Genomic DNA, 27,840 nt, shown 5'->3' on the forward strand with positions numbered 1-27,840 from the left:
ATTTTTTCCTAAAACTGCCATTCAGCCTCGGCCGACTGGCCAAAAGGCAGGGTGCCTGACTTTGGTGTTGTTTCTGGCACACTTGCAACTTGTACATGAACAAGGATTGTACATTGCATAGGTAGCCCTCCTGTCCAACCAGGGTGGGGGCACCAGTGACGCAAACAAGGCAGACCTTTGGGATTTATTATCATAACATTTGCTTTGAAAAATAGGTAAACGCTCTGTATGTAACTCTTGCAGTGTCCCCTTTTATGCTTTGTGTATGGAAACTCAGTCAACTGAAAGTATAAACATCTATATTTTTTTATTGGAGAATAAAATATTGCAAAAATTAAGGGTGATTGTCAGGCTGTGAATTTTATGTGCCCAAAACCAGTGATACAAATATTAAAAAAATGATAGGTATAGATTGAGAAGTAGTGTTGAGAGAGGACGGTTGCTAATAATCTTGGGGAAACTGCTGTCTCCTCTGGGGGATAGGCTTCAGTGAAATTGCACCATCAGGCATTAAGCAAGTCTTCAAGTCCAGGAGGTGAGGGGTCTTCACCTAAGTCTTGACCTCGCTCGCTTTCCATTAGGGAGGAAGGAAAGCTTCCTAACTTGCTGGCAGAATCACCGCAGGCAGCGGCTGTCTTGGCACCGAAACGTCTTGCTTTTTTCCACAGACCTGATTTTCAGAGCATCCATTTAATTTTGCAGAAATTACTTCTGCAAATTCTCATTAGTCTGCTGTGGATCGTGCTGAGGAATTACGGTTCCTGCCCTTTTATATCAAATGTTCAAAATGGATCTACCAGAATTTTTGACAATAAAATTGTAAACATAATACATTTTTTTGAATAGAACTTCAGATTTATACTTGCTTTCCAATAGTCCCTTCTGTAAAGCAGCATTTGGCTTTGGCAAGTATTTGGTTTTAACATTTGGCCACTTGGCATTATGCCAAAAGGTGTGTTTGGTAAATTTCTGAACGAAACATCACTTTCTCCATCCATCTGTCCAGTCCCGACAGAATAAACACACAAAACCATAATTATTTGTGCCAGGTACACTGTACTCTGGTCATTTCTGTTTTATTTCATATTTTTAAAAGCCACAAAATTAGTTTCATGGTGTGCAGTTAAAAAAAATGTTGAGACTCACTGTACTCTGGGGATAGTAACACCGTCTGGGAGGGGTCGTTTTTGTAGACAGCATCTTAGCCCCACGAAAGATGAGAGGAGGGGTTTTCCAATTTCCTTTCCCAGAAATGTCATGTGAGATCTCAAAGGTATGTTAAGACTTACAAAAACTGAATGAATGCTACTGCCAAATAATTTTCTCCAGCAGTTGTACCTGTTTCCACGCCCACTGACACTGTCTGAGAATTCCAGTTGTTCTGTATCCTTCTTAACACTTAGCACTGCCAGTGTTTTTTAGTTTTAACTACCACAGTGGGTATGTAATCGTTATCATAGCCATTTAATTTTTTTTATTATTATTTAAAAACATTTTTTAAATGTTTATTTTTGAGAGAGACAGAGCGCAAGTTGGGGGGAGAGGCAGAGAAAGGGAGACACAGAATGTGAAGCAGGCTCCAGGCTCTGAGCTGTCAGCACAGAGCCCGACGCGGGGCTCAAACTTGTGAACCGTGGGATTATGACCCGAGCCAAAGTCAGACGCTTTAACCGACTGAGCCACCCAGGTGCTCCTATCATAACCATTTTAAATGAAGTCCATCTAAAAGGTCTTAGGCCTTCCAACATTTTTTTTTCAGTTTATTTTAATTTTTGAGAGAGAGAGAGAGAGAGAGAGAGAGAGAGTGTGAGTGAGCAGGGGAGGGCAGAGAGAAAGAGGATCCCAAGCAGGCTCCACACTGTCGATGCAGAGCCCAACACAGGGATCCATCCCATGAACTGTGGGGTCATGATCCGAGCAGAAATCAAGAGTCGGATGTCTAACTGACTGAGCCACCCGGCGCCCCTGGCCTTGCGATGGTTTTAAGCAGAATGTAAATGAAATGGATCCTCTGTTTCAGATAACCAAGTTCTGATATGTTGAATAGTCAGTCCTTTTGCTGTGAGTGATCCTTTTTTTAATGCTGTCTTTGTGGCTCACTCTAGAAGCTTCTCTTCCACTCCTTCACCAACAGAGAAGAAACTAGAATAGAAACTGTGTGTTTGAGTTTGTGCACCCCACGTCCATCGAAGTGCCCTTTCAGGGCCACAGAGGTGTACCCATCCGCATTCTGTTGGCAGACTTCAGACACAGAAAAGTCTCTTACCCGTTGCCTGTACGTGACCCCTCCCAGATCCCCTTTCCCTCTATCTGCCTCTGCTGCTGTGGACAAGGATTCGTTCGCTGTAGTCTGGGTTTCAGCCTTCACTCCAGAGGCAAACAGGGTTCCAGCTGATGACTGGTGGACTGAGCCCGTCTCTGTAGGGGCAGGGTGGGGTTGCAGAGAAAAAGGAAGGGTGTGCCTGGCAAGGTGAGGGGCCGGCAAAGTGAAAAGCCAGCAGGGCCCAGCTGCTGCCTGCAAACATGGGAATCTGCTTATCTTGCTTGCATCGGGAGGCCAGCCCTACTGAAATCCTAAATACCATTCACATGCTAGTTCACGTGAGATCCACTGAAAGGATCTTACAAAAGATCGGGCCTCTTTCCAGTCTTAATTCAGGGTGAATTCCAGGTAATTCATACAGTCTTCCTGGTTCCACTTTCTCTCTTTGTTTTGTGTAACCAGCCTTCCGATCGAGGTTGGGGGTGCTGCCCGGAGAAGACATCTGATTTTGCCAATCCAAGAACACCACGATTTTATGTTTGTGAATCTGCCTTCTTTAAATATATTTGGAATTCGGATGCCTGGTTAGCTCAGTCAGTTAAGTGTCTGACTTTGGCTCAGGTCATGATCTCGTAGTTCACGAGTTTGAGCCCCATGTCAGGCGCTGTGCTGACAGCTTAGAGCTTGGAGCCTACTTTGGATTCTGTGTCTCCCTCTCTCCTCTGCCTCCCTCACTCATCTTTGGTCTCTCTCTCAAAAATAAATAAAAACTTAAATTAAAATGAATAAATAAAATTGGAATTGATCAGTGCCTATCTTGATAATTTATTAAGATGTTTATTACTATTTTTTTAGGTGTCAGTGAGGGCAGTGCTATAGAAACACAGAATACCCTGAGTCCTTTATATTCTGTGTGAACCTGTACACCTATAGAACAGTTGAATTAAATATGTAAAAATGCTCAGTGAATTAAATGTCATTAATTATTATTCTCTTGAGAGACTAACCAGGGTTGGTAGACTGTAACCATGAAAGTCATTTTTGTTTTTTTTTAATCTGTATGCAATTCTTTCATATCCTCTGGCTGGTATTTTTGTTTTGTTTTGTTTTGTTTGTTTTTTTGCTTTTTTGCATTGTTTCTTTTCTGTTTGACTCAGGTTTGAGAATTGAATAAATTAAGGCCCAGAACTTTTATAATATATGGATTAAAAGGGAGCCCCACGAGGCTAACATCCCAACATTAATCAATAAACAGGATCATGTAGGTGAAAGTGTTTTGTACAGCTTCACACAGAGAGAATGTTCCCTTGTATAACCACGTAAAAGACTGGCTTGATGTTCAATGTTTAATATAAATCAAAATGCAAATAAATCTCCCACTTCCTTTTAGTTGGGAACATTTTAAGTAAGACAATCACACAAGATAACAAAACTCAGTGGCTTAGGCACACTCCAAGAATTTATTTTTTTTCAGGTTCTTTAGTTGGTGTTGAATTTTACGTAAGCTCATTAAGTTCACATTGGATCTGGTTTCCACAGTTAGCCATAGCTCATCTCGTTGCTGCCATTCCCTCCAAGGATGAGAACGTTCTGTCATTGATTTTGGTCACCAGTGGACTGCTTCCTTGTATAACTTCTCTTTGGAAAGTTTGAAGTCATCAAGATAACCGCTCTCCCCTCTCAGAGAGCCAGTAGGGTCCACAGGTATTTCTCCTGGCAGCTCTTCCTTCCGTTCTGTGTTTCCTTTCTCAGGGCTGCGGGGGTGTGTGAAAAACTCCAGAAGAAAACACGTTTCGTATTTGCTTCTGCCTATCAGCCTCCCCTTAGACGAGCAGGGAAGGAGGGGCATTAGAATTCAGACCGCAAAAAATAGTGTTTCCTTGCAAACATGCTGAGTGACAGGGGATGTGAGCAGGGGATCTTCTGTATTAGGGCATTTAAGAGAAAGGATGATAGCCAGCCCCGCCTCCCCAGGCTCCCACCGCCTGCCGTGAAAGTGTCTTTACTGTTCTTGTTGATTATAAAAGTCATACATGCTAAGTGTCATGAATGTAAACCGTATACATAAAGGAGAAGGTGAAGGTTCCCCATAGCTGGTGCTACCATTCAAGGGGTGTACGTGTGCGTGTGTATATTGTCAACATGAACGGAATAGTATTCGGGATACTGTTCTGTAACCTGCTTTTTGTCACTGAATATTTTGCAGGGTCTTTGCTGTGTCCGTGTCTGCAGATCTGTCTGCAGCATTCTTAGGATGAATCAGAGTCGATTTACGTAATCCCTTCTAAATGGACATTACGGTCATTTCCCATTTTTTTTTTTTGATATTCTAAACCTCTATTGTTCCCCATGCCATATGTGGCAATTTAACTTAATTAAAATTACATAATGTTTAAATATCAGTTCCCAGTCACGTTAGCCACATTTCAAGTGCTCTGTCGCCATATGTGACTAGCACAGAAGTAGAACTTACCCATTGTTGCGTGAAGTTCTGTTGGACAGTGCTGTTGGCTGGCTTTCTGATTTTTTTTTCAGTGCATGTTTCCATTCTTTTATTCATCCATTCAACAAATAATTACTGAGTGCCTCCTATGCGCCAGGCAGGCACTGTGCTAGGCACTTGGATATCTTGCTCATAAAACATAAACACCCGTCCTCATAATGCTTAACATTCTATTCAGCAAAAGGTTTTCAGTACTTATTCCCAATAAATACATGTGTATTACAAGTTGCATATGTATCCTATTAAGTTGTTATATTATAAAACATAATATGTGGAACAAATTAAAATAGGAATGAAAAAGAATAAGACAAAAATGTAAATAACTTCCAGAATAGTCCTCTTGTGTTGCATCTTGGAGACCGCTTTTTTGAATGATGCTCTTGTAGGCAGCAGCCATGTTTAAAGGTTCTTGTAGTAGCGGGGCACCTGGGTGGCTCAGTCGGTTAAGCACCTGACTTGGGCTCATTTTATGATCTCACGGTTCGTGAGTTCCAGCCCCGCATTGGGCTCTGTGCTGACAGCTCAGAGCCTACATAGAGCCTGCTTCAGATTCTGTGTCTCCGTCTCTGCCCCTCCCCTGCTTGCCCTCTCTTTCTCTCTCTCTCTCTCTCTCTCTCTCTCTCTCTCTCTCTCTCTCTCTCTCTCTCTCTTTAAAAATAAATAAATAATTGAAAATTTTTAAAAATATGAATAAATAAATGTTCTGTAGTGCTGATATGGAGTTGTTATCACATTTTAAATAGGTAGTCCTTCTATTTTGATATTCCTTCTAAATCTATTTATTTCATAAAAGACCTCTTTTTTTTTTCTATCTGTAGACTTCTTCCTACTGTTTGAATTTGTTCTCTTACGTATTCATTTAGTAATTATTTATGAAGTTCATACTGTATGCTAGGTGGTGCTGGGAAATTGAACAGGTCCAAGTTCCTGCTCCCAAATGACACAGGCCAGCAAATCACTTATTCTAACATAAGGTGTTATGGAAACACAGGGAAGGGGCATATTAATAAGGATCTTGTTTGGGAGAGTGGAGGACAGCTTTCATGAATATGATCTCCTCTTTGCTGAGTTATTGCACTCTGTTTTGGGACTTAACAGAATCTTATTTTTATCCGACCGATACCATTTTTCTCCATGGTTTTTTGTTTTCTTTTGGAAAATATAAAGTTCTAAATAATTGATTTAATAATACTAAACCACCATTGATTGTCACATTAAATATCTCTTTATGTTAAATGCTTACCTTAAACTTAGATCCTAGGGCTGGAAGGGCTCTATATAGGACAGAAGTGAAGTCCAAATAATTGTGTAGTTCCTGTTTTTTGAGAAGGAGAGGCGAAATCACCCCCAAAGGTGTGTGTTTATTCATGCCTTTATTTAACAAATATTTACAAAATACCTTCTATGCTGAAAAAAAGCACTTAATTTCAAAATAAATTTCTCACATGGGCTTTTAATTAGGGTATTCTGAAGAATATAATGGATAATGCTATTTAGAGTAAACTTAAGGGGGTGCCTGGGTGGCTCAGTCGGTTGAGCGTCTGACTTTGGCTCAGGTCATGATCTCGTGGTTTGTGGGTTCGAGCCCCGTGTTGGGTTCTGTGCTGACAGCTCAGAGCCCGGAGCCTGCTTCGGATTCTGTGTCTCCCTCTCTGACCCTCCCCCATTCATGCTCTGTCTCTCTCAAAAATAAATAAACATTAAAAAAAAATTAGAGTAAACTTAAATGAAAGAATTGATCATGTGTTTATCTGTTCCCTCTCTTTTAGGGCAAGTTAAAGTGTTCAGAGCTCTTTATACATTTGAACCCAGAACTGTAAGTATTGAGTTTTTAACTTTAAAACTGGCATAAAAACCTAAGGTGATTTCATTTAGATACTTCTCTGGCCTTTTCTTTGATAGCTGTAAAAGATTCATAGGAGTGGATGTTCATTGACTTCCCTGTGATCCAGAGGTGTGAAAGCTGAGTCCCTGAATTGATCTGAATGTCTTCCCCACCTTGACTTTGTGTCGTCCGTCCTGTGTGGCTTGTTCCTGCATGGTGACGCCACCTGCTTTAAAAATCACAAAGTGGCCTGCATATAAAGTACATGACCTTATCTCAGTCAGCCTTCCTGTGACTCTCACCCTGGCCTTCTTTGTTCTTTCTGTTGACCCTCTACCTCAGGCCACTTCATAATGGCACCTTTTACTAACCATCAGGAGCAATTTTGTTTTTCTTTCCAAGATTTTATTTAAATTCAAGTTAGTTAACATACAGTGTGGTATTGGTTTCAGGAGGAGAATTGTGTGATTCATGACTTACGTACAACACCCACAAGTGCCCTCCTTAATGCCCATCGCCCATTTAGCCCATCCCCCCCCATCCCCTCCAGCAACCCTCAGTTTGTTCTGTCTAGAGCAATTTTCTGTGTTTCTGCTGTGTACACTCTCCATTGTTCTAGTTTCTGGTGTCCGTCCATCAACCCACCCATCCATCCGTGATTTAGTGAGCACTTACTATGTGTCGGACCCTGGCCCAGGCCTGGGAGATAGTGCCCCATCCCACAGAAAGGGTGGTCTCATGGAGCTGCCATCCCCAGTGTGGGGAGACAGATAACAAATGAACATGACTGTGAGGGCCTGGTAAGTGCTCTGAAGAAAAATAAGGAGCGTATAGGGCCAAAAGGTTAATGGAGAAAAAAGAGTGTTATTTTCAGCAGGGTGTTCAGGGATGGCCTTTCTGTGAAGGTGACGATTGAGTAGAGACCTGAGGAAAGTGAGAGAGCCAAGGGAACAGCAAGGAGTGTCTTTGGCAGGTTCTAGAAACAGCAGGGACGGCAGCAGCTTACAAAGTCATGTATGAAGAAGAGGGAGTTAGGAGATGGGTTCACAGAGGCTGGGCGGAGAGAGAGGGCAGGCAGATCATGTAGGGCCTCATAGGGCTCATTTGGATTTTGCCCTGGGTAAGATGGAGTTTTGTTTTGTTTTATGTTTATTTATTTTTTAGAGAGAGAGAGAGATAGAGTGCGAGCAGGGGAGGAGCAGAGAGAGAAGGAGATAGAATCTGAAGCAGACTCCAGACTCTGAGCTGTCAGCATAGAGCCCGACGCGGGGCTCAAACTCATGAACCACAAGATCATGACCTGAGCTGAAGTCAGATGCTTAACCAACTGAGCCACCCAGGCGCCCCCCCTTTTTTAATTAAAACAATTTTTTTTAAGTTTATTTATTTATTTTGAGAGAGACTGAGAGAGCATGTGGGGGAGGGACAGAGAGGGAGAGAGAGAGAGAATCCCGAGTAGGTTCCAAACTGTCAGCTCAGAGCCTGATGTGGGGATCGAACTCATGAACCTTGAGATCATGACCTGAGCTGAAACCAAGAGGTGCACACTTACCTGACTGAGGCCTCCAGGCCCCGGAAGATGGGAGGGTTTCCAGGACTGATTAGCTAAGTTTTAGAAGAATCACTCTCCCTGAGGTGTGGAGAACCATCCCGGAGAGCAAGAGTGGGGAGCAGGGTGTCCAGACAGGAGGCAGAGGAGAGAGACACCCAGCAAGGACACCTGCCCTCTTGACTTTGTGGCCTTACTCACTACAGATGTGAGCCTTCCTGCCAGAGGCTGGCGGCTCTGCCGGCTTTGTCTGGGCTTGTCCTGGACCCTGTCGTCCCGAGTCGGACGCCTCAGAAGGTAGCACAGAACAAGTGTCAGTGAGCGTTGGTTCATGGCCGTCAGGCTGAGGCCCGCCTTCAGATTCCAAATCTGTCGTGTACTCACGACAAATTGCCTTAACCTGTGGCCATCTGTTCCCTCGTTTGAATATGGGAATAACAGTAGCCATCCTGCAGAGTTTTGCTGTGAGCATGGAACGAGATGAGTATTTCAAGCCTAGCACGTGGGGAGCACCAGTAAATGGCAGCAGGGAATTCAGCCGATACGGAGTGTGCGCGTGTTCCGATGACCTTGGATCAACACGAAGTTCCTGGAACAAGAGAGGGGTTGGGGGGCGGGTAGAGGTAGATCTCTGGTTTTCATTCCTCTCACTGGGAAGCTCCAGTGGCATCTCTCCCGTGTCGCTGAGGGTCGGGGAAGGAACGAGAAGGGCGTTAGCTTGCCGGGGCTGCCGTAACTGAGTGCTGCAGACTACTTAGCTGAACCGACAGAAATTTTTCTTAGAATTTTGGAGGCAAGAGGTCACAGTGAGGTGTTGACAGAGTCGGCTTCTTCTGAAGCGTCTCTCCGTGACTTGTAGATGGTCATGTTCTCCCTGTGTCCACACGTGGTCTTTCCCCCATGCTTGTCTGTTTTCCAGTCTGCTCTTCTCCCCCCACCCCCCCATCTGTTCTTCTTAAAAGGACACCAGTCAGATTATAGGTTACGGCTCACTCTAATGACCTAATTTTAATTTAATTACCTGTTTAAAGAACCTGTCTCAGGGCGCCTGGGTGGCTTAGTTGGTTAAGCGTCCGACTTACAGCTCCTGAGTTCAAGTCCCGCGTCAGGCTCTGTGCTTTCAGCTCAGAGCCTGGAGCCTGCTTTGGATTCTGTGTCTCCCTGTCTCTTTCTCTGTCTCTTTCTCTGTCTCTCCCCGGCTTGTGGTCTCTCTCAAAACAAATAAATAAACATTAAAAAAAAAAAAAGACTCTGTCTCCACATACACTCACATCTCAGGTATTGAGGGTTAGGACTTGAACATACGAGTTTTGGAGGGAGGGCGAGGGACAGAAAAAGGTGAGGAAGTATGAGGCCCAGAGGTTGTTGTCTTTGTGTTTGTCCCCAGCACACAGGAAGGAGTCCCATTGTCCTAATCAGTTGTTTCCTAGGTTGCAAGACCCCTGAGATTGAGAAGAGTTGGCGTGGGAGGGGGCGTCGCTCATCAGCTGCCCTCCTGGACTGGTCAATGAATCGATGATTCGCGGCAGCCTCCCTCACTCCAGGAAGGGACCTGCGTGTAGTCAGTTTGAGACTGGGACGGGACTCCTGATCGTACCCTCTCCCCTCCCAGTGTCCTGTTGGTCGTCACCTTTGTCCTTTCTCACTGACCTCCTGCTCCTTTGGTTCTCTTGTGCCTTGTCTTGCTTCTGGCACATGAACTCCAGCCTCCCCATTCCATCTGCATTCTTCAGAGCTAAAATGTGGCTTTGATCCCATCACCTGCTTCAACTCGATTTGACGTAGGAGAGAGTCCCTGTGGGCCAGCCCCTTTCCAGCCCCCCAGTCCTCTCTCTGCTCCTTCCCTTTCTTGGACCATTCCAGTCTGGATGTGATGCACTGTAGAACCCATCTCTAGACTCATGGTGTTACCTCTCTCTAGGCTCTAATACCACGACCATACTTCCTTTTCCATGAAGACTCTCTGATTAACCCAGCTAAGAGTGGGGTGCCTCTCCCCACTCTGAACTTACGCACTTGGCATTTCAGTCCTGCTCACCAGCACGTGTCTAGGAGGGCAGCAGAAGACAAGGCTGTTCAGAGCTGGCCGTAAGTTTTAGGACCCACGCCTCCTCTTTAGCATCTATGTGGCCTGGGAAAGTCAGAAATTCCCTAACATCTGTGCCTCAGTGTGCTCCTCTGTGAAGTGAAAATAACAGTAATCTCATAGGGTTTTAGTGAGACTTAGGTGAGATTAGGTGTGATTAACTGTGTGAAGCTGCTGTTACTCTAAGGAGGAGTAGTGGTCACTGTATTCATAGACATTTATCAAATAGTTTCGATTGGTCGACATATTATTTTAATTCACATCCAACTCTGCTCCAGGATGGAATCTCGCTACTGTTTTTCAAAAATCTTAGTTATTATTGGGGCGCCTGGTGGCTCAGTTGGTTAAGCATCCGACTCTTGACTTCAGCTCAGGTCATGATCTTACGGTTCATGAGTTCGAGCTCCGTGTCGGGCTCTGTGCTGACACCGCGGAAGCTGCTTGGGATTCTCTCCCTCTCTGCCCCTCCACTGCTTGTGCTCGTGCGCTCTCTCTCTCTCTCTCTCTCTCTCAAAACTAAAAAAAAAATCTTAGTATTGAATATACAGAAGAAAATGGATATGTAATTCATTAGGTTTCTTGAATAGTCCATATTTAAAGTGTTATTTTTTTTTTTAATATCCCTGGTCCCAAGGACCCTCAGCTGTGGGGCAGTGCTGCTAATTCATCCAGGATGTACTGGGTGGGCAGTAATGAGTACCCTACCCAACGCCTGCTGCCCCCACACTCTGTCCCTTTCCACCTCCCCTCGGTCCAGAAGTTAAAGGGGAGGTAGGTGTCTGGCCAGGCAAGTGGCCTCTAGCTCCCCAGTGCCGTCCCGACTGCCGAGGTGCCCGTGCTCTGCTGGTTATTCAGTATTTGGAATCTCATCCCAGAGCTAGTTCAGTTTCACATTTCTTTTCCTGAATAAGAATTTCTGTTGGACGAAGAGGGAAGCTCAGTTGCGTCTCTCTCTCCCATATCACTCAGTAGCCATCTCCTCTGGCGGGACAGCTGTCCCCTGCTACATCCTGAGCCGACCTGGCCTCCTCAGTGTCACGGGGGGCCAGGCAGGATGGAAGGGTTGAGCTGGACTCTGCGGGACACTTGCCAACAAGCGCTGCACCGCAGGGAGGCCTGGGGCCAGCTTGTCACTCCTCTTCTGTCCTCGGGCCATACAGAGACAGCACTAGTCTCGGTGACCCACAGAACAGGTAGAACACTGGGCATTTTGTCACTCCTGGTTCTTCCTGCCACCCCATTTCCCTTCTGTCAGGCTTGGAGGCAGGGTAGTCCTGGCACCACCCATGCCTGTTTGGTTCTTAATTCTTGCCTAATCCTCAGTCCAGTAAAGTCTCACACAGAGACCTGGCTGGACTGGACAGACGTGTCTAGATGTGCTGATAGAGAACAGCATTTTCTGGGTGCTGGCTGTGTACTGATTTCTCAAGGGAAACCAGCAGGACCCCGCGCCGTCATGTCGTGTTTTCTGGGCTTCGCTAGGGCTTCATAGCACTCTGTGTAGATGCAGGCGCCCCAGAATGGGATTCCAGAAGCTGAAATCGGAGCCAACCCTGCCACTCCCTTAACTGTGTGATTTGTGGCCAGCTCTTCCGCAGCCCTCTGAGCCTGGTTATGAAATGGAGATTATGCCTGTGTTCCAGCCCTGCCCTCGTGGGTTGCTGTGAGGGGTAAGGGAGGCGGAGCGTGCTTTGCAAGTGTCAGGTGCTGATGTTGGTTTTGTGCTGCGTTATGGGGGGGGGGGGGGGGGGGGAGGGGCGAACGTGGCCACCAGCTTTTCACCTGGTCATGACACCGTGATGAGCAGGAATGGCCCTGCACGAACTCTCGTGTGAGAGAGGAAGCACAGTTGCTGGTGAAGAGCAGACTCCGGAGTCTGACCGTCATGGGTCAAGTCCGGCATCTGCCACGTACCTGCTCTGTGGCCTTGGACAAGTTTCTCATCTACAGCGTGCTGATGAGAGGAACACCCGCCTCCCGGCGTTGCTGCTGGGGATTAAATTGGTTGATGTTTTTAAGTGTCCAGACTAGTGCCTGGCACATGATAGTGCTACACAGTGTTAAATGAGAACATCCGTGGAGAATTTGTTTTTTAAAGATCTTTTTATTAATTCTTGGGGTTTCAGGTTGGCAAATCTGAAAAGCTTCAAAACTACATTATCGTCTCTTTAACAATGGCCACAGAACACATATTTTCATAAACCCACAAGATTAATACCTTAGGAATCCTACATTACCAAGAATATATGGAAGAGGAATGAGAACGTATATTACCAAATTTGTACTCATTGCTCTAACATTCCAGGGCCAACTGTTTCCTTGTTCTGATACCTTGTGGTTCTTCAAGGAGAGAGGAAAAGAGGAATGTGGTTGGAAACCAAAGAACAAACTGGAAAGAAAGTGCTTACTTGATTGTGTCACTGTGTTCCCATTTCTGTTCCGTGAATATGATGCCAGGAGTTTAAAAGCAGACCATCATCAAACCATTTACGTTAAGGGCCCTGCAAGCACTTTCCTTTAGGAAAGTGTGAATATCGTAGGTACAGTCCAGTTTTAAGATCAAGTTTACTGCCATCGACAGTCTGAAGAATTTGGTAGACCGCCTCCTTTGCTAGGTTAGGAAAAACTGCCCCTGGTTTCTTTGGAAGAAGATATTTTATGGGAAGGAGCATTATCCGTCTGGAAGCTATCGATTAAAAAGAGAATAAACGTCCACTGTCCTTTCTCAGGAGGCAAAAATGGTGAGCCCTTTTTTTCTTCCCCCCCCCCCCCCCCGACTGAAATCGACGGTCTGTTGCTCAGTTGAAAAACAAGCCTCACCTACTAGGTGGCTTGTGGCAGGCACCACTGTTGAACAGCAGCCAATATTTTACAAACCGAAGCAGCGCTGAGAAGTCTCGAAACGACTGCACTTACTGACATTTTCCAAATGGTGCGTTCTCACCAAACGGCAAAGGACAAGAATTACTTCAAAGACATTAAGAGTTTTAACTGCTCTTGGCTTTACTGCCCTTAAGTTTATCTTTATTTTACTGTTTTAAGTTGCCTTTTTAAAAGTTGTGGTAAAAATTCGCATAACAAAACTAGCTATTTTGAAGTGGGCAATTCAGTGGCATTTAGTACATTCACAACGTTGTACAGCCACCACCTTAGTTCCAAAACATTTTCATCTTCCCAAAAGAAAAGCCTCAGCCCATTAAGCACTTACTTTCCATTGTTCTGGGCTTTATTCCCTTTTTTTTCTTTTTTTTTTTTTTAAGAAGGACCAATCACAGGGATTTTTGTGCGCGTGCTTTTTTTTTAAAGCTCTTTGTTCAGCACTTTTTTCAAAATATGCCTTTTTCTTTGAAGGGTGAATGGATTTATCAAATATGGAAATTTAGGCAAACTTGACTTTTGTGATTTTAGAAGGAGACTAACATCGTAGGTAGAGATGATCTTTAACTTTGATGAAATCGCCCTTATTAGGCATAAGTGGGCAAGGTTAGATCTTGGAGAGTTACCGGGTGAAAATGGCTCAGAATGGCTCTAAGACCAGAGAGCTAGCTCTTCAAGCCCTTGAAGTCTTTTGAAATTTCAGGAAACTCAGAGTCCCTCCAGAAAAAATACTAAGTTTTCACATATGTTCTGTTTTCCTTACTGCCTTCCATTCAACTTCAGTCTCTCCTCCTAACACTTGTTGTCATCTCAAGGAGGGACACTCCAGTGGTGTTAAAATTGCCAGCAAAGGCCAACCTTACTATTACGGGGATGGCCGCTGTGTGTAGCTAGGGTGCTTGGTGAGGAGTGCGTCCCCTTTCCAGCCTCTCTGGGAGTGATCCAGTTGGTGGCAGGGAAATAACTAAAAGAAATAGTTTGTTGCCCTAATTACTTGCTATATTCATCGCATATTGGTAGTTTATTGCTCACAGATCATCAGAACATTATAGAGAAAGATGAGAGAAGATCTTAGAAGGCTTTACTTTTTTTGCCCTAAATGCCTGTTTGAAATAATACTAAACTCTATGTCATCAAGTCCAATAGGTTCTACTAATTTTACAGAGCTCATGCTGTGTGTAAGCCTAGACTCGGTCAATCAGTTGTAAATGTAGCTCTCAGGAAGCACCTTTTAAAGGAACTCAGCCATTTTTTTTAGTATCATTGATTATCATTTGGTACTTTTTTGTATGCATTTTTTGTATGCATATGTTTTTTGAATGCATTTAAGTGTCTAAGTTGCTTAAAGCATGATATAGCTGCTGTAGTCTTCATTTATATTCAGGAGGAAATAGTTATAATGATAATATGGATCAGCTTTGAAACTAAATAAATTAATAGCTGTGAGTCGCATTTACCGCCCCAGTGCTACTGAGACAGGAGATAAAGACATGGAAAAATGAATGGCTGAAATAGTTTGCTTCACCAACATAACTTTTGTTTGTATGGAACGGTAGTGATAATCGGAGATATCAAAGCCCTTTTCAAAAATAGTTTTCCAGCCAAAAGTATGAAAGTAATACATGCTCATGATAGAAGATTTGGAAAAATTTTTTATGCATATTTCATGCCTACTTGTGATCTTATCCTATATGAAATTTTGTGCTCCACATTTTTCACTCAACATGACAATGTAAGTATTTCCCAGTATCTGAAAATTGATCCTAATAGGCACTGTCCTGTAGAGTCATAAAGTCATGCTGGTAAGTGCTATGTACTGATAGAAAAAAGGTGCTTAATTAGAACAGCTGGCTTTAATTCAGAGATTTGCAGGCCATTTGGCTGGTACAAGCCAGAGCACTTATTGCCTGTATAATCCACTAACCCCTGAGAGCTGCCTGTGGTCTGGACTGGCTGAGTTCCTGCTTCCTTTATTCCACCTCTTCAACCTTATTAATGGTTGAATTATGTATCAACTATTCTTATATATAAAATGTTCATTCTCTCTGAACATGAAGAGATAGGGTAATGGTTTTTGTCAAAATAAGCAGGTAGCAGATGTTGATCTGAAAGTGTTTAAGGATTGAAGCCTAATCATTTAGATGAGAGCCAAGCCTCTGGCTGGTTTTCATGGTTTTAAGTTCTAGACATGTATCCTTTTATGAAAAAATACATATCACCTTTTAGAACATTTACAAGGATGAAGTTTTATTAATATTCTATTTTGATAAAAAAAATGCCTTGCTTTCATTGTGGAAGAATATAAAAGATGTGTGCATAGGGAGGAATTCTTATATGTTATATATGGAATTCTTGGAAGTTCCTCCCAGGAAAAATTCAGTTTTCTACATGTTTTAGTTTGTCAGTAGAGGATTGCTACGTGGTCTGTGTGCAGACTTAAGTATATAAAAGCCACATTGTCTACAAGGCACATTAAGATTGGAAATTCATACAATTGTTATCATAATCATTGGATTCTAATTCATGAAAAATCACACGAAGTCACACTCTATTTTTTTCTTTCAGCCAGATGAATTGTACTTCGAGGAGGGTGATATTATCTACATTACTGACATGGTAAGTCTAGCTAATATTTTGTAATACACATATCAACTAAAGATGCATAAGACTATTTTGTGTAGCTGTAATATTGTACATTATTTTAAGCGGTGTCTGTACAGAAATATATACGCCTGAGTTTGTTCATTTTAGTACAACCTGTAATAATAGCATAAAATTGGAAGTAGCCTTTATGTCCACCACTTGGAAAATGGTTGAAAAAACTTTGGTATATCCACAGACAGAGTATTATGCAGCTATAAAAAATAATGAGGACTATCTCTAAATGCTATTATGGAGTACTTTAAGTGGAAAAAGACAAAGTAAAAAGATATGGATAGTATGCCTTATTTATCTAAGAGAGGTTATATGTATAACTATTTTCTTCAACTTAAAACAAACAAATCAAAGGAGAAATCATAAAGTAAAAATTTAAAAATAGTTTCTTCTATGGCAGGGAAGGAAAAAAAGGGTAGAGGGAACATAGATGGAACCTATAGACTTTTAAGAAATGTCCTTGTTTTGGAGATCTGACTTTGGAGTGATGTACACTTTTGCATAGTTATAAAATTAAATTAAATGGTGAAAAGCAATCCCTGAAATTTAAAAGCAGAGTGAATCAAATGAAGTTAATGATACGCAGGTAAATGGCATAACCACGCAGAAAGAAGCTGTCCCAAGTCACCTTAAACCTCAGCAGTTCGACTGAACATCCCCAGTCAGATCCCCGGGAAGGGCAAAAAGGACTGGCAAGAAAAAACAGTTGTAAACTGTTTTCAGTCATGATCTTGTTGCAGAAGCGGTGGCATTGCTATTCTGAGATCACTGCACGTACATTGTGGTTTAGAGCAAATGAGTCGTTAGGTCTGTGATACTGAAAATTGGGATTTTTCAGCCTGCAACAAAAGATACACACATGAAAGATCAACGAGGTTAAGTAAAAATCCTGTAGCTCTGCATTTGTATTGCAAACATGTTGTATTTTATCTAAAATAAAATAAAAACTATGTCCTGCTCTGTCCTTTGAAAAGGCCTAGAAAAAAAAAAACAAAGACCAACCCAATAATAATGTGTTATTTGCATTCAAAGGAAAAGGAACAAGGCTCTTTTGCGAAATAGCTATTACCAGGTTGGGGGCAGCAGAGGTACAAGATAATCCCAGAACTCTGTTATTAGGAAGCCAGGAAGCCTCCAAAGACAGAACTTTCTAGTTCCTAGAAAGACAGGAACTAAGTTGAAGAGGGTTTCACTAGTCAAAGGTGGGACAATTTGAGCAGTCAACCAGGGCAACATTCCCCAAGAATTGAAACGCATTTGTGATGTTTAAATTCACAAGCTCCTAATGATACTTCAGAAATCCCATCATCATAATTCTTCACCCCGGGGGGATGCTAGGGAACCAACTTTGTCTTCTGACAACTTCAGTTAAGGAAAATAATTAGCATTGATCTGCCTTTTCTCTGTGAACTTTGTCTCTGCATAACCTGAAAGTTGATGAGGGAAAATTTTTCTTTAAAGAGAGATTCTAATTGTTTATTTTTTTTTAATCTTATTTTATTTTTTAACATGTATTCATTTTTGAGAGACAGAGAGAGAGAGCATGAGCATGGGAAGGGCAGAGAGAGAGGGAGACACAGAATCTGAAACAGTCTCCAGGCTCTGAGCTGTCAGCACAGAGCCTGATGCGGGGCTCGAGCCCAGGAGCCATGAGATTGTGACCTGAGCCGAAGTCAGGCACTTAACTGACTGAGCCACCCAGGCACCCTGATATCCTAACTGTTTAAATGAAAAAGGCATGATAGAATGTCACGGTTTTGCAACCCCCAGGAAATAATGAATCCAGCTAATGTATACCAGGAGCTAACTAACATTACAAAAAGAGAGACCACCAGACATTATTTGTCTCCTGGTGGAAGACATCAATACTACCTATGAAATAGTCTTGTCCAAAAAACTGAATCTAAATCTAATTAAGCCTTTAGAACTAATGACCGATTTCTAGGCAATATGGGGAACAGAAGAACACATTTTTGATAACACAGGGATGCGATAGGTAAAATCTAGACTGTTTGAAACTCAGCAGAACAAATAAACTGGTTTCTGACTTCTTCAGCAAGTGTATTACGAAGAAGTGAAAAAAAAAATGGAGGGAGGGGCACCTGGGTGGCTCAGTTGGTTAAGCATCCAACTGGCTCAGGTCATGATCTCTTGGTCCATGAGTTCAAGCCCCACATCTGGGTCTGTGCTGACAGCTCAGAGCCTGGAACCTGCTTCAGATCCTGCTCCCTCTTTCTCTGCTCCTCCTCTGCTCGTGCTCTCTGTCTTTCAAAAATAAATAAACATTAAAAAAATTTTTTTAAAAATTTGTTTTAAAACTTGGAGGAGACTAAAAGAAAAGAGGCAAATCAATCAGTCGTATTGTATGGCCCTTATTTGGATTCCCAATTGTGAAAAACTGGATTCCAAACTGGAAAATTTGGACCTTGATCTAGATATTTGATGGTAGTAAGAAATTATTGAAATAAATTTTAAGCTGTGATAATGTCTTTGGAAAAAAATCCTTATCTTTGAGGAATATGTACAGATGATATAATGTCTACAGTTTGCTTCAAAATAATCTGAAGGAGAGGGAAGTTGTGGTGGAAATATATGGAATGATATTGGCCACGAGGAAATAATCTATGCAGTTGGGAGATGGGTGTATGTAAACATATTATACTGTTCTTTTTACTTTTTATAGGTGTGAGTTTTTCCAAAATAAAGTTTCCCAAAAAAGAAAGGTGAAATAAAGTGATCTTTAGAAAAAAAAAAATATCATGAAACTTGGAGAAACTAGACTCTGGACAAAAAAATTCTATGGATAGTTTAAATGTAATTGTGTTCTTCTCTTCCATATACTCTCTGATTTGTGCGATTGTTGAGGCCCTGCGATGAGGTGTATTGTGTTTGTTGCAGGCTTACGTGTGTATATTTGTACTTTAATGATAAGGGGAGTGGACGTCCATACATAGGGCTGAGGAAGCTTGGTCAGTGTGACGAGGACTGATGGACATTTTGTAGAGCAGGTGCACTCTGTGAGCCAAACAGTTTTAAAAGTGATTGACTGTGAACTGGATTTGGTGCCACTTAATGTAACTCTTCTTTCACTAGAGTGATACCAATTGGTGGAAAGGCACCTCCAAAGGCAAGACTGGACTAATCCCAAGCAACTATGGTAAGCAGGGCTGTGGTGGTTTTGCTTTGGGTATGCTCTTTGCACGTTCAGTTCTCTAGAGGGCTCCTGTGGCTTTCTGCTTGCTGCTGTGGCTGCAAAATCGGTGGAGTCATTGCCGACGTAGGATGTTTTCTACTCCATGAACCTCTTGTCAATTAAATGGTAATGCCCACTGGAGGTACTTGAACGTGATTCTTTGGCTTAAGAAAATGCGTTGTAGCACTCTTGATAGAACCCAAGGTTTCCAAAGAAAGAAATGCTTATGGCTCTCCCTTATTCAACTCTTAGAATATTTTTTTTTTCTTTCTTTCTTTTTGCTTATTCATTTATTTATTCATTTATTTATTTAGATTTACTTATTTATTTAATTTATTTATTTATTGCTGTTAAACCACATCTCACAGATTTGTTTCTTAGCCTAGCCTTTTCTTTTGGGATGAAGTGACCCTGCCTTGTTAATTCACATGTGGGGCAGTTATGTTCATTATCAGGTATCAAGGCAGTTGGAGAGGCTTGAGCAGTGAGATATGGCCGCTGCCGTGAAGCTAATGACGTTTTGGGGTGATGGGGGGTTTGTGGGGTCCGGAACCGATGGCCAAGAAAGAATTCTTGAAGACGTCTTTGGTGCAAAAATGGTGATTTTATTAAAGCATGGGGACAGGTCCCATGGGCAGGAAGAGCTGTGCTAGGGTTGTGACGGGTAACTCCTTACATACCAGGTTGGGACAGGGTCAGGGATAGAGTAAGTCTCTAAGGAATTCTGGAAGCAACGTTTCTAGGACCTTGAGGGACTAGCTGTTGCTAGGGAAACACCATTTATCACTGTTTAATAAAACCTCAGACATGAGTCCCTTCAGGTGCCTACGGGGGGCCATAAACTTGGAGCATGATTGCCAGCATATATCCTCGGGCAGTTGAGATAAAGGAAGTAGACTTACAGGATCCTTGAGGTTGGGACAATGTTAAGCTGAAGTTCTCTTTTGCTCCTAGCAAAGTGTCATCATCAAGGCAGCTGAGCTCCTAGAGGGAGGTCACTCTCGGTCTCAAGGACTTGTCAGTAAGGGCTTCAATTTCTCATTTACCTTAGTTTCCCATGTTACCGTGGCAAGCACTTAAACCCCTTTCCTTTGTTCTTGGGTAGCTGGGAGTGTCCAAGGAACATCACACAGATCTCAGCTGGGGTGGGGGTGGGGGTTGCTAGCTTGTGCTTTGCCCCTTAGCCTGCCTCATGCCCCGTCGTCAAAGCCACTTCTAGTTGGGAGAGGGACAAACAGACAAAAGTACTTATGTAGAAAACAGCAAAGTAAAGTAAAAAGAGCACAGGATTGGCAAACAGGATTTTAATCCTTTTTCTTCCACTTCTTAATAACAAGGGGCTTTGGTGAAGGCACTTAACTGCTGTCCCTGGAACTGTATAATGAGAGGTTTGATTTAAATCACTTGCCAAGATTCCTTTGACTTCAGCATTCGATGAATCCCTAGACCAGTGGGGCTGGCATCAGGCACCAGTTCCAAGCAGTGGCAGAAGACTTTGAAAATTTCAAGGAAGGCACTGCAACGCCAGGGGAGCCAGGAGGGGAGGAGGGGAAGGGGAGGGGAAGTGAGAGCTGAGGTCTGGGCCCCAACACAGGGACCCCACTTGCCCTGGTCTAAAGGGGATACCTGAGTGGCTCAGTTAGTTAAGCGTCCGACTTCGGCTCAGGTCATGATCTTGAGGTTCATGAGTTCAAGCCCTGTGTCAGGCTCAGTGCTGACAGCTTGGAACCTGGAGCCTGGAGCCTGCTTCGGATTCTGTGTCTCCTCCTTTCTCTGCCCCTCCCATGCTCATGCTCTGTCTCTCTCTGTTTCTCAATAATAAATAAACATTAAAAAAAAAAAATTTAAAGGAGATACCGTTCTGGGTTAAAAAAGACTTGTGGGGCGTCTGGGTGGCTCAGTCGGTGAAGCGTCTGACTTCAGCTCAGGTCATGATCTTGTGGTTTGTGGGTTCGAGCCCCGCGTCGGGGTGTGTGCTGACAGCTCAGAGCCTGGAGCCTGCTTCGGATTCTGTGTCTCCCTCCCTCTCTGCGCATCCCCGACTCATGCTCTGTCTCTCAAAAATGAATGTTAAAAAAAAAAAAAGAAGCAGTTCTATATTCTTCTAACCTTTGAAATCCCCAGTCTCCCTCCACCATGCACTCCACTTCAGCCAGGCATAGACACTGAGCATATAGTTCTTCTGTTGCTTTGGATCCCCAGTGGCCAAGGGAGTGTCCAGGTACAGCTCTTTAGGGCGGGAGGGGGTGGGTCTGAAGTCTGTTTTGAACCACAGTCTTCAGGTGATCATACTCCTGCTTCTAGGACAACTGAGAACACACCTTCCTTAGAGGCAGGTAGGTGTGCCGATTGCCCTCTGTAAATAAAGGAGGCAGACTGTTTCCCCCTCCCGCGTGCCCCCGACATGCTCACACACGAGGGAAACAATTATTTTCAGCCGTCTTCAAGTAGGGTGTTTTTACAGAATGTAAAATTGAACATCAGATGTTTTCTTTTGCACGTTTGTGACTGCGTTTATTGCATACTTGCGTAGACTGGTATGCAGGCCACGGATCTGTTTGTTTTTGCTTCCAGTTAATTGCCGCGTTTGTTTTTGTTTATACTTCCTCTCAATTGCTGTGGTGTTGCCTTACTGCTTAGCTTTGCTTTCATTTCACAGATAACTCAGCTTCTTTTAAAGCGGGGAAACATCGGTTTGCTTTTCTGCTACTTTTTCAATCCACATTGGAAGGGATGCTGTGTGGTGAGGGCCGTGGCTGGGGACTGCCAGGTGGCTTCCGTGAGTCATTTGGGCAGTGTGCTCACTGTTGGGTTTGCACTTTCTCTTTTCAATCTAGTGGCCGAGCAGGCAGAATCCATTGACAATCCATTGCACGAAGCTGCAAAAAGAGGTAGGTGTGATTGTTTTTCATTGGGATACGCAGTGCTGTGTACAGTAAAACACACAGATCTTTATTATATGGTTTGATGGCTTTTTTTTAAATGTTGATTTATTTCTGAGAGAGAGAGAGAGAGAGAGAGTGCAAGCTCAAGTGGGGAATGCAAGCTCAAGTGGCAGAGAGAGGGGGACAGAGGATCTGAAACAGGCTCTACACTGAAAGCAGAGAGCCCAATGTGAGGCTTGAATTCACAGCCTATGAGATGATGATCTGAGCCGAAGTTGGAGGGTTAACCTAACCGACTGAGCCACCAAGGTGCCCCAGTTTGACAAACGTGCACACCCATGTAACCAACACCCGGATCAAGAGCTAGAACATTTCTGTCATCCCAGAAAGTTCCAGTTAACCCCTGCCTCCCCCAGAGGCAGTCTCTGTTCCACTATCACCCTCGAGAGAGACGTGATTTTAATTTTTTTTTTTTTTTTAGTTTTCTTAAGTAATCTCTATATCCCAATGTGGGGCTCCAGCTCACAACCCTGAGGTCAAGAGTCACGTGCTCTACCAACTGAGCCAGCCCGGTGCCCCTGCGATTTTAATTTTTAATTTTTAATTAAAGATGTCAGCCACCAAACACTTCTGAGTACTTTACGTACCCTGCGCTCAGTGGAAAGCTGAAAGGCATGGTCTGTGACTCCCAGAGCTCCGAGTCCGGCAGGAGAGAGATGTGTGTAACAGATCATTGTAAGATGGTGTCAGAAGCACAGCAGTGGAAGTTATGTTTAAGTTAAACAGGCTATAGAGGCCAGCATGAGTCACTGGAGGGCAGTGGGGTGGAGGCTTCCTGGGGATAAAGCATTTAGGAGGTATTGGTATAGGGCAAGTGTGTGGGGTAAGGATGCAGTTGGGGAGGGACAGAGCAACAGGGGTGGGCCTCGTTTGGGGGGCTCTATCTTGTTGTTTTCTTCTTTAATTTTTTTTTAGTGTTTATATTTGAGAAGGAGAGAGAGAGCACATGAGCTGGGGAGGTTCAGAGAGAGAGAGAGAGAGAGAGAGAAGATGAAGGGGGAGGGGCAGAGAGCGAGGGAGACACAGAATCTGAAGCAGGGTCTAGGCTCTGAGCTGTCAGCACAGAGCCTGATGTGGGGCTTCAGCTTATAAACTGTGAGATCATGACCTGAGCTGAAATCGAGTTGGATGCTTAACTGACTGAGCCACCCAGGAGCCCCTAAATAACTGGAATTTAAATAAAAACTTGAAGGGAAAAAGAAAGAAAGAAAGAAAGAAAGAAAGAAAGAAAGAAAGAAAGAAAGAAAGAAAGAAAGAAAGAAAGGGAATTATTTGTAAGTTAGATATTTAGGACATTAGCCAGAGGATTTTAAATTAATAGTTATATTTTAACATAGGAGAGCAGCAACTTTGAGTAGGTTATTTAGCATTTGTTTTCTTATTTTCTTATAAGAACTGATTTTAAGATGCATTTCATATGAATATGAGTATTATCTACTTGTTCTTAGCTCTGACTGGTTTTTTCCCCCCAAGTTTCAGGATTTCACGAAGCAAAAAATTACATGTAGGTAGCTTTTACAGAGTAAGACTACCATAAGTAGACTCATGTAGGCAACTCCTCCCATTAACCTACCATTAAAAATTGTTGTACAGTCTATCAAGTTTATTCGTTATTTCATCAGTTTCATACACACTGTTTAGTGTATGTGTACCAACCTGTGTATATCATAAATTGAATGTTTGTGTCCCCTGAAAATTCACATGTCGAAACTCAACCCCAATGTGGCGGTATTTGGAGGTAGGGACTTCAGCAGGTGGTTAGGTTATGAGAGCTCTGCCCTCATGAAGGGAGCTGGTAGAGACCCCAGAAGAGCTCTCTCACTCTGCTCTTTCTGTTGAAGGGGTGGAAAGGCAGCGTCTGTGAACCAGGAAGTAGGCTCTTACCAGACACTGAATCTGCTGGCGCCTTGATCCTGGACTTCCCAGAACTGTGACAAATAATTTGTGTCCCTTAAGCCATTCCTACTCTACCTCCCCTCACATCCCCCCCCCCCCCCCGCCAAATTGTTGTTAAGGCTTTTCATTAATAAGTTGGGAGTGAAAATGTACCATAATGAATGCATTACCGAGGAGGTCTTAATTTCAGATTTGCTGACTAAATCCATTCTAGGTGGAAATGTATGGAGGATGAAATGGATTTCAAAGCAAAACAAAACCCTCTTTCTTGTGCTTTTATAAACGTAAAACTTTTTCAGGCAACTTGAGCTGGTTAAGAGAGTGTTTGGACAACCGAGTCGGTGTGAATGGCTTAGACAAAGCTGGAAGCACTGCCCTGTACTGGGCCTGCCACGGGGGCCACAAAGGTACTATGTTCTGTTCATTACTGTCGATGTCCATGCCGCTGAAAATGTGCTTCAGGTGGGGGAGCGGGGTTTACAGAAATGAAACAAAAATTATGCTTTTCACATCCTATAGAAGATCGGCCAAAACCTTGCTCCGGGAGGTTTGGAAAACAGTAGGTAGGATGCCCACTGCATGGACCTCTCTCACTTGAAAGAGTGGGAACTTCCTTTCCTCTCTTGAGCTTGGAGAGGTTACAGGAAAACCATAGTAATGTCAACACAAATCCCACTACCTAATCTGACAGAAGAAAGGGGCAGAAGTGACTACTCTGCCTACTGCTGTAGCTTAGCCTTTCCCAAGACATGTTTTCATGGTTTACATGAATGTTTAATGCATGCTGTTAGATTCAGGGGAAAGACAGCATTTGTGTCCGTTAGTGGTTGAGTGGACAGCCTTCTCAGTTGCAATCAGTAATACAACAAATGGAATTTCTAGATCTGTTTCAGCCTGACCCCAAATCTGCCACATCCACTCTCTTTCCCCCTCTCCCTACAACACACACACAAAATAAATACGACAGCAATGAGAAACATCACCCAACAAACTAAACAGCATAGCCAGAGGACAGTTCGTGGCTCTTCCCCAAAAGAAGCCGATCTCATTTTAGCTAACAAACGCAGATTCGTTACATGACTGTAAAGTGTCATGGTGAATGTAGAGATATTTCTATAATAGTTGCCATGTGAAAAATGCAAAAGCCAAATTATTGGAACACAATTTTTCCTTAGATAATTCTACTTTTTAGGCTCTTAAGTCTTGTATTTACGTAAATTTTAACAAATTTGTTGCAAGGATTTTTTTGAAGATTCTTCTAAAGAATCAATCGTCTTTTTGAAACGATTATGCCTAGTCTTGTCAGCCTTTTCCTTTGCACTCTTGAAAAATACCTTTTCTATTTCAGATATAGTGGAGATGCTGTTTACTCAACCGAACATTGAACTGAACCAACAGGTAAGATCGCTTATGCGGAAGTTGGTGGTCACTTAACACACCTGCCTTGTTCTCGTGGTGTGGCTTATGGGCATGGAAAGTCCTATCTTTGTGCCTTGAACTGACCTTTTCCCATTTATTATCTTTCATACAATTTTTAATCCAAGTAGTAGAAGTGCATCATTAAAAATGTACTGTTGTACCGAAGTCCAAATTGTATAAAGCCCAAAACACCTACCATGTTCCTTCTCATATGTCACTCTCTCAGCGTTTAGCTCTTAACTCTTGCCTTCATGTTACTAAGGAAGATGCTTATGGGGCTGTCCCCTAAGTCATCATCTTCATAAATGTTTCAGTGTCCCATCTGAAGGTTGAAGCTTATCAGCTGCCCCAACTCTGATCTGCCAGTGCCCACCCTTTGTTCCTCTGGTCTGCCCCACGTATCATATCATAGTTTTTGGTTATATTACTCTATGATGCCTACAAGTATTATGGCTATTTAAATATTTAAATGCTGCTCGCTGCTTGTATAACTTTTGTTTCTGTACTTCTTGACTTTTATTTTGCTGAGAATATTTTTTTTTTGGAGGTTTATTTATCTTGAGACAGAGAGAAAGCATGAGTGGGGGAGGGGCAGAGAGAGAGAGAGGAGAGAGTGAGACTCCCAAGTAGGCTCTACACTGTCCGTGCAGAGCCCAGTGCAGGGATCAAACTCAGGTAGCATGAGATCATGACCTAAGTCGGACACTTAACCGATTGAGCCACCCAGGAGCCCATCGCTGGTTTTTGGTTTTTGTATCTCATTAAGATTCCCACACTGTTTAACGTTCTCTTGATATAATTTCTTTTTTCTCCCTGGAATGGTACTTCCCGAAGCCCTCATCCTCGATCTCTGCTCTGAGCGTCTCTTTACTGTCGCCTTTCTCCCGGGGTGTGTCTTCACTTTTCTGGATCCCGTGTTTTCCTCCTTTTGTTGAAGAACATCCTTGAAGATTCCTAAGAAAGGGGACCTAGGGATCGATTATTTGGCTGACAGAATTCTAGGTTGAAAATGATTTTCCTCAGAATTTCGCAGGCAAGGCTCTATGGTATTCTGGTTTTTAGGATTGCTCTTGAGAAGTTTGATGCCATTTTGATTCCCATTCTTTTGTGTGTGATCTGCTTTTCTGTTGCTTAGAATCATTACTCTGTCCTTGATGTTCTAAAATTTCTTAATGTGCTTCAGCGTGTTTCTTCCCAGTAAAGGTGGTGGACTCTTTCAGCCCAAAAGGGTCTACTGTTTCTTTTCTAGTTGTTATTGACCATTGTCTTTATTCTTTGGTTCTGGAATGCCCACTAGTAGTTAGGTTGGACCTCTTATTGAGTCTCCAGTTATTTTAGTGTTTCTCAGAGATTTTTTTACCTTTTTTTTAAGTTTATGTGTTTATTTTGAAAGAGAGAGAAAGAGAAAGAGAGAGAAACTGAGAAAGAGTATGCAGGGGAGGGGCAGAGAGAGAGGGAGAGATTGAGAATCCCAAGAAGGCTCTGTGCTGTCCGCGTGGAGCCCTACTCGGGGCTCGAACTCACCAACCATGAGATCACGACTGGAGCAGAAATCAAGACTTAACCAACTGAGCCACCCAGGCACCCCAAGATTTTCTTAGCTTTATGTTTTATTTTGGTTACCTTTTTAATTCCTCAGTGTCCTAGGTTTTCTATTCCTGTGTGACAAATAACCCACAAGCTTAGCTGCTTAAAACAACACGCATTTACCTTATACGTTCTGTAAGCCAGAATTCTGGGCATGGCAGAGCTGGGCTCTCTGCTCAGGGTCTCACGGGCCAGAGTCACGGTATTGGCCAGAAGCAGGTTCTCATCTGGAGCTCAGATCTCATTCCAGGTTCATTCAGGTTGCCGGAGGGATTGAGTTTCTTGCACCTGCAGTGCTCTGGACCTCAGCTTTCAGAGATCACCCCTCTCCGTTGACATTTCACAACATGGCTGTTTGCTTTCTTCCTTAAGGTCACTAGGAAATTGTGTTTCTGAAGCTATACCTTTGGGAAAGGGCCCGTCTGATTTGGTCATGCCCACCCAGTATAATCTCTCTTTTGATGAACTCAATGTCAACTGATTAGAAACTGCATTATGGGAGTGATATCCTATTATATTCATTAGTCTCATACATACTTGAGGGGGAGGAATTTTACAGGGGGTGGATCCCCAAGGGGCGGGGATCTTGGGCAGCATCTCAGAATTTTGTCTACTTATAAGCTCTTTTACTCTCATGATTGCTTTCTTTTTTAAATGTTTCTTCTTTTTACTTATTTTTGAGGGGTGGGGGGGACAGAGGATCTGAAGCAGGCTCTGTACTGGCAGCAGAGAGCCTGACGCGGGGCTCACATTCATGAATGGCCAAGTCATAACTTGAGCCGAAGTCAGACGCTTAACTGACTGAGCCACCCGGGTGCCCTGCTGATTATTGCTTTTTAAATAGCTTCTTTTCTTGTTGCATGATGCTGTATATCATGTTGTATCTTGACTATATTAATTACAGCTTTTTAAAACCTTTCCTGCCATTCACTGTACTGTGTCTTTTCCCTCTGAGATCCATTCGTTTTGTTTTAATCTTCTCTCAAATATGAGAGGCTTTCCTCGAATACCTAGTATCTTTGTGTCTCCAGTCATGTTTAAG

General features: G+C 43.1%; 1 protein-coding gene across 1 annotated transcript in view; it reads left to right on the plus strand.

Annotated features, from left to right (window-relative positions):
* OSTF1 (osteoclast stimulating factor 1) overlaps positions 1-27,840 on the plus strand; it is a 56,595-nt gene that overhangs the window by 18,714 nt on the left and 10,041 nt on the right. The window contains exons 2-7 of the mRNA XM_007077503.2: positions 6,536-6,582; positions 15,669-15,719; positions 18,852-18,915; positions 21,789-21,842; positions 24,092-24,199; positions 25,141-25,190. Coding sequence (XP_007077565.1) covers positions 6,536-6,582; positions 15,669-15,719; positions 18,852-18,915; positions 21,789-21,842; positions 24,092-24,199; positions 25,141-25,190 — 374 coding nt within the window. The remainder of the gene's footprint in view (positions 1-6,535; positions 6,583-15,668; positions 15,720-18,851; positions 18,916-21,788; positions 21,843-24,091; positions 24,200-25,140; positions 25,191-27,840) is intronic.

Source organism: Panthera tigris, chromosome D4, assembly GCF_018350195.1.
Source record: "Panthera tigris isolate Pti1 chromosome D4, P.tigris_Pti1_mat1.1, whole genome shotgun sequence".
Lineage (NCBI taxonomy): Eukaryota > Metazoa > Chordata > Mammalia > Carnivora > Felidae > Panthera > Panthera tigris.